This window comes from Tenrec ecaudatus, chromosome 9 (assembly GCF_050624435.1).
Source record: "Tenrec ecaudatus isolate mTenEca1 chromosome 9, mTenEca1.hap1, whole genome shotgun sequence".
In the NCBI taxonomy this organism is placed as follows: Eukaryota; Metazoa; Chordata; class Mammalia; order Afrosoricida; family Tenrecidae; genus Tenrec; species Tenrec ecaudatus.
In genome coordinates this window covers 53,689,793-53,703,253 of record NC_134538.1, presented here as the reverse complement: position 1 = coordinate 53,703,253, position 13,461 = coordinate 53,689,793, and the positions used below count along the sequence as shown (strand labels likewise).

Here is a 13,461-nt window from a genome sequence, read left to right as displayed (position 1 = left end):
AATAAAGTGCATTCAACTATGCTGCAGTTATTTTATAACTTGAGTGCTCAGGGGTGTACAGTGCCTCTTTGGTTCTCAACAGGGTGCCTCCAGTGGGACGGGGTGCACTGGGGTGGGGGTGGGGGGCTGGGCCAGCCCCCTTGCAACACTGATGTGTCCAGGCTTCCCGGGTGGCTATTTGAAAACCGGACTTCATATGCAAGTTCAATTTCGTCCACTGGAAAGTAGCAGATTAGAAGAAGTCATTTAAATGATACTTTGATATTGCTCTTAGGACCACAAAGCACACTATTTATACTAAATTGAAAAAATATATGATAGCTCTGTAAGCTAGCCAAATCCTGTCCAAGACCCAGTTCTCAAGTCCTTTCAATCCACTGTCAGTGACTCCCTGTCACTCCTACAGGCCACCTGTCCAGAGGGCTTTTTCTCACCAGGAAGCACGCTGCAGAGTTCACTGAGACAAGTCTGACCAGCTCAGGAGTAGCTTTCAACAGGCCGCTATCTCTTTATAACATCGTGTTTCTTGGTAAACCTTGAGGTTTTATCCTTTGAACTCTTGGCAGGACATACGTTATGCCTTCTCCCCACTATTCGTGTGTCAGACACCGTGCTGGCATTCCTTAGTCTGAAAAGATTGTAGGGTGCGAGCGAGGGTCTCTGTCCTCACCTCGGACACAGTAACCCAACAAGGTATTTGCAATGGGCTCCGTAGACTTGGATGCTGAGCCCTTAAACAACCTGACGATCAAACACAGGTACCCGCAGCGCTCAAAGCTGGATCTTCATGACAGGGGTGCGGCTCTGGGACGAACAGCCCACTGCAACATGCTGAGCTTTGGGCAAAGGAGTGATCATGGCTTGTCTCTGAAATACACACATATTTTGACAGAGAATTCTCGCTACAGTGTAGAGGTGGAGTTATTGCTTCTAATGAAGAAGGCGGTGTAAGAGTACTGGTTAGCTTTAGAGTCTGATAAACACGGACAGGCGAGGTGAGTTACAGGTGTATGTGGCGGCATCGTCTCTGGAGGACACACACACACACACATCCTGGCAGGCATGGGCTGACCCGGGTGGGGTATTCTGTGGACATATTTGGAAGCATTCCTTGACTTTGTTCTACTCTATGACGTCAGGCATCTAAGGCATGCTAGGAGGCTGAGGGCACACACACACCAGATCGTTTCCAAAGGAGTCGAAACAAACAGGTACGACAATGCATATAAACACCACTGCAGCGGGCTAAATGGCGCCACATTTATGCAGCGAGTGTTGCATTTTGCTTCATTTTTGGTACAAGTGAACAGGCACCACCTGTAATCATTGCGCTATTTACAAAACATCTTAAATAAATGCTTCAGAGAGAAACTTACGTGAAAGGCTCTAACATTGATATTTTACATGATTAAAAACAAATAAGGCAGGTCATACAGGTTCATCACAAATCAAAAGTAAGGTATTTTTTTTTCACCAAACTAAGAACATTATGGCTAAATAGGGTTCCTGCCCTACCAGGAAAGAGACCTGGTTTGGAATTGCTTGTGATGAAGGAGCCACCTGCTCTTTGAGTAGAGCGTTGATTCAGGGTGCTGTGAATTGGCCATTCCAGAACAGTCCGGTGCCCAGAGAAGGCACAGTGGTTACCTGCAGGATCTCACCTGGCTGCTGGAACACATAGCCACGTATCTGCGGCTTTACGCGGGACGAATTTGCTGTCTCATAGTTCTGCAGGTTAGGGGACCAGATATCGCATGGCTCGGGGTCTCTCTGTGGGGGCTTAGGGGACCAAATCCTCATCGGAATCTCCAGAGGAGACTCTGCTTTCAAGTTCACTCAGGCTGTTGGCCAAATTCAGTTCCTTCTGGGGGTGATAGTCAGGTCCCATTTCCTGCAGCTGTCAATCATGGGCTGCCTTCAGCTTTGGTCTGCCACTTGCAGTCCGTGGTCCATGGCTCCCTCCATTCTCATCGCCAGTAGCAGCAACAGCTACCAGTCAGGCCTCAGAACCCGTCTTCCTCTTCATCTTGCTCATATCCAAATACCCCAATGCGACCCTCCTGCGTGGACATGCTGTGTCTAACATGCCAGTATCACACTGAACAGTGGAGCAGGCTGCCATGGACCTCCCCGACCCAAGACCAGATCATGCTGAGCCCAGTGTAAAGGCTGATGCTCCAGAGCAGAAGTCTATACTTCTGCCCCATCCTGGAAGGTGGAGGTGCCAGTAAGACATGGAGCTTTCGTGAGTAGGGAAGAGAGGACTCTAAGATAAACCTCTTGGGACCAGCGGTAGGCTCAGCCAGCCCAACCACGCCTCTCTGACTCAACTTCCCAACTGTAATGCCCAGACTTTGACTTGGAACCTTTCTGCTCTGGGATTCTAGTCTGGGTTGTCTGCTCAGTTGGATCCCTTGGGTTAACTATTTCTGCTATGGATCCTTATGTGTCCTCCCTGGCCTGGCTCCCCTGCAGAATGCACCTATCTGCGGGGTTCACTCCAGGCTGGTTCGCGGGGAGGCTGGGCTGGAAGCACAGATCTCAACAGCATGGCATGCAGCTAGTCCTAGCTCCTGGAAAGCAAGGCTTTGAAACGGTTCAAAATGGCTCAGCCATGGCTGATAGAAACCAGGACAGAAGATGTGTTGCATAACAACCATCTCTGGCACATTAGATTGTGATGTGAAGGAGAAGTTTTGGGTGGAAAACAGGCAGAAGCACCCGACGCAACGATGGCAGCCAACAAAACCACGGGTTGGTTTCTATATGGGCCAGGAATCCAGTGCACAAGAGATGTGGTTGCAGCATATGCAATGTGTGAGCTGCCCTTGTTTCTGTCTGTCTGCGGCAAAGCACTGCTGGAGAGCAAAGTCCTGCTTTCCAGGCTTCAGTTGGTGCCGTGATACCTGCTCTTACGTTAACCAGCTAGCTCTTAAATAATATGCTGCAGAAGGCTGATTTTGCCCAAGAAACAACGTACCCTATTTTAAAAAAGTAAATAAAACTTTCTTATGGAGTCTCATTTTCAACATAAAGTCTTGTTCTGTTAAGTTTATAGGGACCAAACTCTCTTCGTTCCCCCCCCGCCCCTCCCCCCCACACACAAAAAAGAAGTGGCAACGATCTTGCACTGACTGCCATGTAAAAGGGGATTTTCGGGTTTAAGAGAGCCAAGTACTATCTGAGTGGGTGGGGTAGGCTGCAGACCCTCTGGGAGTTCTAGAGACGGCCTCAGGAAGAAGGCCTTTAGTCAGCACTGCCTCAGCTGTAACAGAGGACCTGGGAGCACTACAGGCCTGTCCTGGCTCTGCGCTGTTTCAGGAACATCAGCCCTATCGGGCTAAGCCTATGGCCCAGGCACTGTAGCGCAACCTTGGTTCTGTGGACAGAGCTCCATCTCAGGGCATTCTTGCAGTAGAGTAAGTGCCTGGAACACGTCTCCTCTTAACAAGTAGATAAACCTCCCTAAGTCTTGCTATGGCTCTGGCCGGTGTCCTGGGATTCACATGTCTACTGCTAACTTGGCCAAAATCAGCAGGGCTGAGAATGAGACACCACGCTCCTCTGTTGACAAAGGAGAAGACTGACTAGATGCAGGCCCTACCAAAGCCTCGTGCCTGGGCAGAGGGGACAGAGCCTGTTCTCAACGGTCTAGCGCCTCGCTGCCAACACAGTCATGGAGATGGTGCTTCTGAAAGAACCCTGGCCCATGGACCACACACTACAAACATTCCTTTTCTAGCCTGGCGGTTGCTTTGAGTTGCCGATGGGTTGGGCTGGTCCTGGGCAGAACTCCCGCCCTGCGTGCTCTGGAAGAGGCCCCAGCTTGGTGGCATGGATGCATTTAACCTCCTTCACAGTCGCTCTGGAGGAGAGGTAATGGTGAGTGGGATACACGGAGGACCTGCGCCCTGCAGAGCCCCTAACTCAGCTTGGACTGCGAAACCAGCCACAATGGGAACTGGGGGGCAGCTGGTGGCCAGTCTTGTCTGGAGGCCGGCTCTCCTGTAAGGACACATTTTCCGTTCCACATGTAAAGACCTGGTTTGGGAGCAGCTGCCATCAGTCCTTCCCTCTAGGAAGTATGTCAGCATCTCGCCCTTGCCCTTGACACTGACTTTTCCTCGGCAAATGAACTGGTAGCTGTACCCTTTTAACAGCCGGTGAACTTCTTCTGTCACCTGTCGTCAGAGAAAAGGAGGTTACCCTTAAGCGTGAGCAGCAAAGAAGAGGTATTTGGGGAAGGGGGTCCTTAGGTAGATGTGAGGAGAGAGGCAGTGAGATGCCTCAGACCCCATGGGTCACACCATCCTGGCGGGGCCTTACCACCCCAGCTATGATGGGGAATGACAGGGCCCTGCAGAGGCAGTGGGGAAACGCCTGCCCCTGAGGTTGGAGTAGTCCTGGGCTGCCCTCCTAGCCTGCCCAAGGGAGTGCTGCTCTGGGTAATATTCTATATGCAAGGTTGCACATGTGGGCTGCAGTGTGCACCTCATCCACACCCAGGCTCCTAGATATTTTACACACCAGCTCCGGGTGAGGGGTAACAGCAACCAACAAGCACCATCATGATCCTAGGAGGCCTTAGAAGGTCAGGTGTGTTCTGAGCACTGAGGACCTGGGAATGCAGGGGTGCCCCTGGACGGGGAACAGAGGGATCACAGTCTGTATGTGGTCTTTTTGTTGCAGCAACACTAAGCAATTAAGGCAGTATTTAAAAATAAAGTGCTGTAAACAGAAGAGAACATGCTAATCTGCTTCATCATGGCTTTATGTGTGGATGATGATCTTGGAGCCTCCTGCCTCCCCAACCATCCAACCCCTCCTCCCCTCCCGCTGTAGAACCTCTTCCCACTCACTCCCACGAAGATGCCCTTCACTCCTCACAGATGCCCCCCCCACCCCGAAACAGATGCCTCTCCCTGCTACAGTCATCCAAATTCTGACTTCTTTATTTGGAGCAATTCAATCTATTCCAAGCCTACTCTCTCATATGCTCCCAAATTTGCCAGTGCTTGGCAGTAGTTGGAGTAAGAAGAATTCATTATATCTGTGTGAATCTGAATTTTTGCTTTATTTTATTTCTTCATAGTTTTCATCAAAATCTAATACTTGGTCCTGCCTGTGTGCAAGCATACTGTCTAATCCCCTTAGGAAATATGCAGTAAGATACTGAGGACCTTGTTTGTCTTGTCTGTCACAGCGCTGGAAGCACTTGGGGAATAAAGAACCACAGACTGACTACTCCTAAGGAAGGCTGGTAGTGACAGAGAATTAACAGAAAACACAGATTAAAAAGTCAACAACAACTAGAATTTCAGAAGCTTAACAATAATATATCAGAAATAACTCAATAGAAAAAAAAAAAGAAATAACTCAATAGGTCACATAAATAGAACTGAATCAATGAAAGACAGAATCAGTGAAATTGAGGGCATAGTCCTTCATACAAATTTGTTTGAAGAACAATCAGGAAAAAAAAAGACTGAAGAAAATGTAAGGGTTATATGGGACACCAGCAAGAGAAACAATATATGCATATTAGAAATTTCAGAAGGGGAATAGAAATCAAAGATTACACACAAAATTTTATAATATATAATATAAAACTCCCTAAGTACTATGAAAGAAGCAATGATTTACATCCAAGAAGTTCAACAGACCTTATATACAAGGCAGACCACAAAATAAATTCAGAAGGACATTGCATAATCAAAGTTTCTAGAGCCAAAGGGAAAAAAAGTGATTTTGAGAGCAGGGTATGAAAAGTGAAATATCACATATAAAGGGGCCTCGATAAGATTCCTACTGATTTCTCATCAGAAACCATGCAGGAAAGAAGGAAAAGGGACAAAATAAGAACGACCAGTTAAAAATCAACTATCCAGCAAAACTGTCTTTAAAAAATGCAGACAACTGAAGACGACATCCCTGCACAGAGCTGCTAAGTCACAGAGAGGACTGTGGGACCGACAACAGCTTGAGACATGATGTCCCCTCACTGTATCATACTGCCACAGAGGACGATGTGGGGGGATACATGGCGGGGAATGAGTCTGGCTTGCCCCCCGCTCCCCCCCCCACAGTGGGGTGAACCAAGAGGGGAACATAACAGATCAGCAATGGGAGCAAAGCAAAGCCACAAAGCCCCTGAGGAGCCCCCAAAATAGACTTCAGGCTAGGAGAGGCAGTTCCCAGAACCACCCTCCCAGGACAAGTGGGGAGATGATCATATAGTCAGAGAACAGACTTGGAATTATGTATGATTTTTCAGGGGTTTTTCTAGTTCTTCCCCCCCCCCTCTCTTTTTATTCAATCTTTTGTTTTCCTTTTGTTTTGTTTCCATTATTGTTTTGCCTCCCTATATAACATAGGCATGGGAAGAAAGTCAGAGGAGAAAGCAACGGGACTGATGGTTCCATAGGGACTTGGTGGGAGGAGGAGGTGGGGGAAGGGAGCAGTGAGCAAATAATTCCATAGACAGGGGAACAACTAGGGAATAAAAAGCAACAATAAGGAGGATGTAGCGATACCAGTGGTGTTTGGAGCAAAAGCAATCTAGCTGAAAGGAATTACTAAGAGACAGAAGAAGGGCAAGCACGATGGTGGGGCAGGAGGAAGGTAAAGGAAACAGAGGAAAGTCCTAGGAAGCAGAGCTATGGATAGAGGTAAAAAATAGGGAAGCAATCATGTAACTATATTAACTCACAAAAATAGAGGTATTAGCCTATGTACATATGTTTATATGGAAATACATTGTGGAAGTAGATAGACTTTGGGTCTCAGGTCAAGCCCTTCCTCAACGCAAGAACACTTTGTTCTAACAAGCTGTCATTCTGTGATGCTCCCCTCCCAACATGATTGCTGAAGACAAATTGGTGCATAAGCAAATGTGGTGAAGAAAGCTGATGGTGCCGGCTACCAAAAGGTACAGCCTCCGGGGTCTTGAAGGCTTGAAGTGAAACTAGCAGCCATCTAGCAGACAAGCAACAAGCCCACATGGAAGAAGCACACTAGCCTATGAGATCATGAGATACCAAAGGAATCCGGAAACAGGCACCAGAAAACCCAAAACGAACAAACAAAGAACATATTGTTGAGAACAAGGGGGATTGGAGCAGAGACCCAACACCCATCTGTAGACAATAGAACACCCCTCACAGAAGGGTCCCAAGGAAGAGATGAGTCAACCAGGGTACCATATAGCACGGGTGAAATGCACAATAATCCTCTGGTTCTTTGAGGCTTCCTCATCTCCCACTATCATGACTCCAGTCCTGTCTTTCAGTTCTGGGTAGACTAGAGGATGTACACTGGTACAGATAAGAGCTCATGACACACAGAATCCAGGTCAAATAAACCCCTCAGGAACAGAAATGGGAGTAGCAATAGCAGGAGGGTAGGGAGAAGGTGGAGGGAGGAGGGGAGAAAGGGAAAACAATTGCAATGATCGACACATTAACTCCCCCTCTCCAGGGAGACAAACAACAAAAATGTGTGTGAAGGGAAACTGGTCAGTGTAAGATCCGAAAATAATAATTATTTATAATTTATCAAGGGGTCATGAGGGATGGAGGGTGGGGCGAGGCAGGGAAAAGAGGAGCTCTTACCAAGGGCTCAAATAGAATGTAAATGTTTAGAAAATGATGATGGCAACATCTTTACAAATATGCTTGATACAATTGATATATGGATTGCTATAAGAACTGTAAGAGACCCCAATGAAAAGATCTTTTAAAACAGTGGTTCTCAACCTTCTTAATGCCATGACCCTTTAATACAGTTCTTCATGTTGTGGTGACCCCCCCAACCATAAAATTATTTTTGTTCCAACATCATAACTATAATTTTGCTACTGTTATGAATCATAATGTAAATATCTGATGTGCAGGATGTATTAGGTGAACCCTGTGAAAGGGTTGTGACCCACAAGTTGAGAACCGCTGTTTTAAAAGAAAAAAATCTATGCAAATCTAGAACATTCTCAGATAAGCAGAAATGTCCTGACCAGTCTTATATGAAATATTAAGGACATGTGTTTGGATAGAAATTTAATGACATTGGACAATAATATGAGATACGGACACACAACCAACCATATCACCCAGATACCCAGCCAGATGAAGATTTCAGAAAGCAAAATAAAGTTGCAAATTTGATTATTGAGAGCTAGAGATATTAAGATATAAATAACAACTTCAAAATAAAGGGGGGGAGCCCTTAATGGTGCCCTGATAGAATGGCTATATGGAGAGTCTATCAAGGCAATTTCAAAATCTAACAGCCTAAATGTAGAATGATAAATAAGAACATCAGTGCAAACGCAAAGAAGATGGACAAACCTATTCACCAACATTTTAAAAAGTACAAAATCAACAATGACAATTGAAAGGAAAAGAAACCCATGCATAGAAGGAAGTCAGCAGAGACATTAAGGAATCAGGGAGCATTAACATCACACCGACATACACTAGACAGAAAAGAAAACAATATGCAGCAAATTCTAACCTATCAGAAGTTACACAGAAGGTACGTGGCTTCAGTGCACCACCAAGAGGCAGAATTGATGAGAAACATGACTCATCAATATGTGACTACAAGACACATACCTTAGACGTGTCTTACTCACAAAATTTAAACAGATTAAAAATCAAATAATGAAAAAATATATGTACCAAGCAAGCAATAACCAAAAGAGAACAGGAGTAGCAATATTAATATTTGACAAAAATTATCTCATCAATAACCATCCATTTATAAATATTTATGCAATCAATACCAGAGCTCCAAAACTTAGAAAAGAAATTCTAGCATAATTGAAGAGAGAAAGGGATGTATACACAATAACAGTAAACAAAATTTTAACTCTCCACTTTTAATGACAGAGCAATTAGTGACAAAACCAGAGACACTGAAGATCTAAATAATACAATTAACCCACTTCATCTTGTGGACACATGTCAAACACCCCACTCAACAGCGGCATAGTATAGCTGCTCTCATGCAACTGAAACATTCTCCAGAAAAGACCGTGTTTTAGGGCACAAAGAAAAACATCAATATATAAAAACAATAAAACTATATAAAGCCTCTCTCCCCTTCCCCTCCCTCTTTTTAAGCATAATTATGCGAAACTAAAATGCAGTAACAGAAAGAACAGGGAAATAAATTAAACTCAGGGAAACTAAATAATACATTACTATAAAACCACCGGGCCATAAAAGAAAGCAAACTTTAAAAGTACGCAGAGGTTTTTTTTCTGTCTACTTTACCAGCCATTACGTCCTTCTCCAGGGACTAGTCCATCCTGATAATATGCCTAAAGCATATGAGACAAACCTCACCTCCTCATTTCTTACCAGAATTCTGCCTACATTTATTTCAAATAGATTTGCTCATTCTTCTGGAAATCCATAATATATTCAATATTCTTCACCAGCACTATAATTAAAATACATCAAGTATTCTCCGATCATCTTTATTCACTGTCCAGTTTTGACATGTATATGAGGTGACTGAAAATACCAAGGCGCTGACACCCAGTTTGGTACTTTCTTTCTTTCTTGTCTTTTTAATGACCTTTTGCTTTCTTCCTCTATGATGTTCTTGATGTCAACCTACAACTCGCTTGGTCTTTATTCATTACTATTCAACATGTCAAATCTGTTGCTGACATGGTCTCTAGATTCAGAGGGGAGAAACTCAAGGGCTTATTTTGGGGTTCATAATCTTTTCATCTTCTCCCATTTCATCTTGACCTTGCAATGTGAGTAGCTGAGTCTGTCCCCCTTGGTTGGGGTGATAATATTAAGTTTCTCCCTTGTCTCCTTCCAGAACTATAGTGATTTCATTTGTGTGTATCCCTTCTGGCGAGGTCCAAGCGTAGAGCCATCATTGATGTTGTTGAACAGACAATTGCAATATCTAAGTTGTTAGTTTTACAAAATACCATCATGCAATCTCCAGCATTGTTCTTATCACCAACACTATATTTTCCAATTACCGATCCTCCCTCTTTTGTTTGCAACTTTCACATTCCAAATACCAGTCATCATCAATGCATTTTTATTACACATTCGATCAACTTCTTATTGAAGACGTTGGTATAATCTTTCCACTTCTTCATCATGGTTTTTAGTGGTTGGTTTGTGAATTTGAATTGTAGTCACATGAACTTGTTCTCTTTGCAGGTAGATGAATATTATCCTATCACAAAAGCACTGTACTTCACAATAGAGCTTGAAGTGTTCTTTGTGATTATTAACATGAAGTCATGCCTATTCAATTTGTAATTCCAGGCAACGTACACTATATAATTGTTTAATTCAAAATGGCCAATAGACTACATTTTAGCTCACTAATATACCAGATATCAATCTATCTATGTTCCATTTCATTTTTGATAACTGCCAATTTTCCTGGGTCCATATTTTGTGTGTGCGGACAAAGTTCCGATTATTCATCAATGTCCGCCTCCGTTTCCTCTAACTTTGGGTTGTGTCGCAACGACAAACAGAGCGCCCTAAAATGCTGCTCCTTTCATGTCACTGGTTGACTGCATGTTGAGGAGGCATCATTACGTCAATATCCCAGTGCTATTGACCACGACAGTGACCCTGCATGACAAACTAGAATGTCTGAGGGCTTCTGAGATGGTGACTCTTTATGGGAGTAGCCAGCCTCAGCGTCTCATGTGTAGTGGCTGGAGCGTTTGACTGCTGGCCTGGCGAGGATCGCACAAAGTTTAACTCACTGTGCTACCAAGCTCCTCAGCCATTCGAGAGAGATGGAAATCAGAACTACAATGAGACATCATCCCACGCCTGCACAGGCAGTCCTGGTAAAAACAAAACAAAACGTGGGTGAGGTTGTGGAGACACCGGAACCATTACCCGCTGCTAGTGGGATTTTAAAATGGTTCATCAGCAGTGGAAAATGGTATCATGCTTCTTCCAAAAGCTGAAAATCAAGTACTTTTTAACCCAGCAGTTATCGTTCCTAGAAAAAATCCTAGAGATGTACCATCAGGGTCACAAAGAGACACAGGCACACCTGTGTGCACGGCAGCCTCATTCATAACGGCAGAACGCTGAGGCCTTGACAGACTGGAAGTACAGAGTCTGGTAACCAAAACACGTGTAAAACTCCATGAAAGAAACAAGACAGGAACAATTACCCAGCCCTACAATGGGCACAGGACTTGAACAGACAGTATACCAAAGAAGACGGAACACATGAAATAATCGATGCCGCTAGCCATGCGAGAAAAGCAAATGAAAACTACACTACTTCACTGCCACTACGGTGGTTACGGTTAAACTAAAGAACAGAAAGCAGGAAATAGGAAACGTTGGCATCTGTGGTCTTAAAATCTTGCAATTGGTCATCTAAGACATAGCTGTTGGTCTCGATTCGTCTGGAGTGGGATAAAGAGGAAGTTTTCTACTCCCCGCAAGACCGACAGTTTCGGACCCGCACAGACAAGTTCTACTTTGTCCGACAGGCTGCTATGCGTCGGAATGGACTCCGTGAGAGGGAGTTTGGGGGAGTTTTGTTGTTCTTATTGTTTACTCATCTGGAACAATGAGAAAGAAGAAAACAAAGGACTCAAGAAGTCAATAAGCCACTCTTTAGGACTATTAGCCGACACGAACCAAAGCCCCAAAGACCAGAGCAACTAAATGGTACCTGGACACCACTGCCAGTCACTCTGGCCGGGAACACAATCTGGGACATAATGGAAGAAAACTGTAGAACAAACCTTAAATTTTTTAAAAGGTGACATTTACGGGGCTGGCAGAGACTGGAGGAACTCCTGACACCACCACCACGATAGAGCCTTAAACCACACATTTTTAGATAGAGAACAGATTGGATCACAAAATAATCATTTCACCCCCAAGTACTGTATGCCTTTTAAAAACAACCGCGTGGTATCAAATGGTCAATGCGTTATCAAATGGCGGGGTGGGCGGTGAGCAGGGGAGAAGCTGGATTATTGGAAACTGAATAATCAGAATGAACATAGAAAGAATCAAGTTGCTGCACGGAGAAGCATGTTTTTGAACACTACTGATAGCCCCATAGCAAACACCATGTCGCCGTGGCGACTCTATAGGACAGGGTAGACTGTCGCTACGGGTTTCCCATACTGTAACTCTTTATGGGAGTAGAAAGCCCCATCTCCCTCCCGCAGAGGGGTGGACAAACCCGGGGGTTCCAGTTTGGTGGGAACAGACCAGGTTCAAGCCCAGCAGCATGGCAATGATTGCCGGGGCCTGCCAGGCTCACTGGGTGATAGCTGGCAGCATGGGGACGAGGCCCAAACAGGCCACAAGTCCTGTGTGTACAAAGGTGGGAAGGAGAGATCATGGAGAGGAGGGATCTGAACAGGGAGCAAGCAGCAGATGTTCAGCAGCGGAACCGTGCAAAGCAAGGTTGGAGAAGCGTCTCTTTGAGGATGATCGGTCTCAGTGGAGGCTGCTAAATCGTGCAGCACTTAAGAGAGGGCCTGAGCAATGTCCCAGTACATTATGTCCCAGCCGCAAAGAGATGGTAGCCTCTGGACACACTGCAGCATCAATGAACCTGGAAACCTTGAGTGGATTCAATCAACCACAAAAGAAGAATCATGCCTAATTCTACCGATCCAGAATAGGCAAATGGGCCCCATGACTAGCGTTTATTTGTGATTATCCGGGGCAGGAGGGAAGGGCCAAGGAATTCACTGCAGAGGGAACCCTGAGCTTCTGGGAAGGATGACAGAAACATTTGGAAATGGATAATGGTGATGGTTAAACAGTGTGGTGAACAATGACTGTTGAAATGGCAAAGTTGTTTTATATCTATAGTTACAATTTTTTTTTCAAAAAGAAAGGACAAGAAATGGACACAGGAGCATGAAGGGATACTGTGTGGAGACACCAATCTAAGTTCTCAGCAGAAGGACCCTCTGCTCTCAGAGCGCTTCCTGGCAGAATCAGTTACCATGAAGCACCATGAAGAGGTTGGTCTGTCTTGTTCTGAAACTGCTAACGCCAACAGGCCAGAGTGGAGTCAATGCTTAGTGAAGGCGTGAGGGAGGGAGGTGGGGAACACAAGCAAGAGACAGAAGCTCTGACCAGCTGGGTCGTGTCCCAGGCCGGGGCAGGTCGTGGTGCGGCCATGAGACCTTATCCAAAAGGTGGGAGGAGAACCTGCAGGTAAGAACGGGGTTCGTTGGAGGACTGAGACTCCGAGTTCAAATCGACGGTCTACCGTCTGTGACAGTACAGTAGTGGCCTCACACTAGGAAGCTGGCCATCGGACAAGCCTCAACATTACCAGCTACATGGTAAGTGAGCTAGCGCCCCAAGTACTCTCACCACTGAACTTCCGTCTCACATCGTCCATGCTCGGAGGGCAGCCTGCAGTCTGACACCTGGGAGGCCAGACACCTGACGAGAGGGGCACCTTAACTCC

The 13,461-nt window shown here is 45.4% G+C and overlaps 1 protein-coding gene across 1 annotated transcript in view; it reads right to left on the bottom strand.

Annotated features, from left to right (window-relative positions):
- Positions 1-3,046: 3,046 nt before the first annotated feature.
- Positions 3,047-13,461, bottom strand: part of ADCY1 (adenylate cyclase 1) — a 226,498-nt gene continuing 216,083 nt past the window's right edge. Inside the window, exon 20 of the mRNA XM_075558128.1 lies at positions 3,047-4,181. Coding sequence (XP_075414243.1) covers positions 3,855-4,181 — 327 coding nt within the window. The 3' untranslated portion in view covers positions 3,047-3,854. The remainder of the gene's footprint in view (positions 4,182-13,461) is intronic.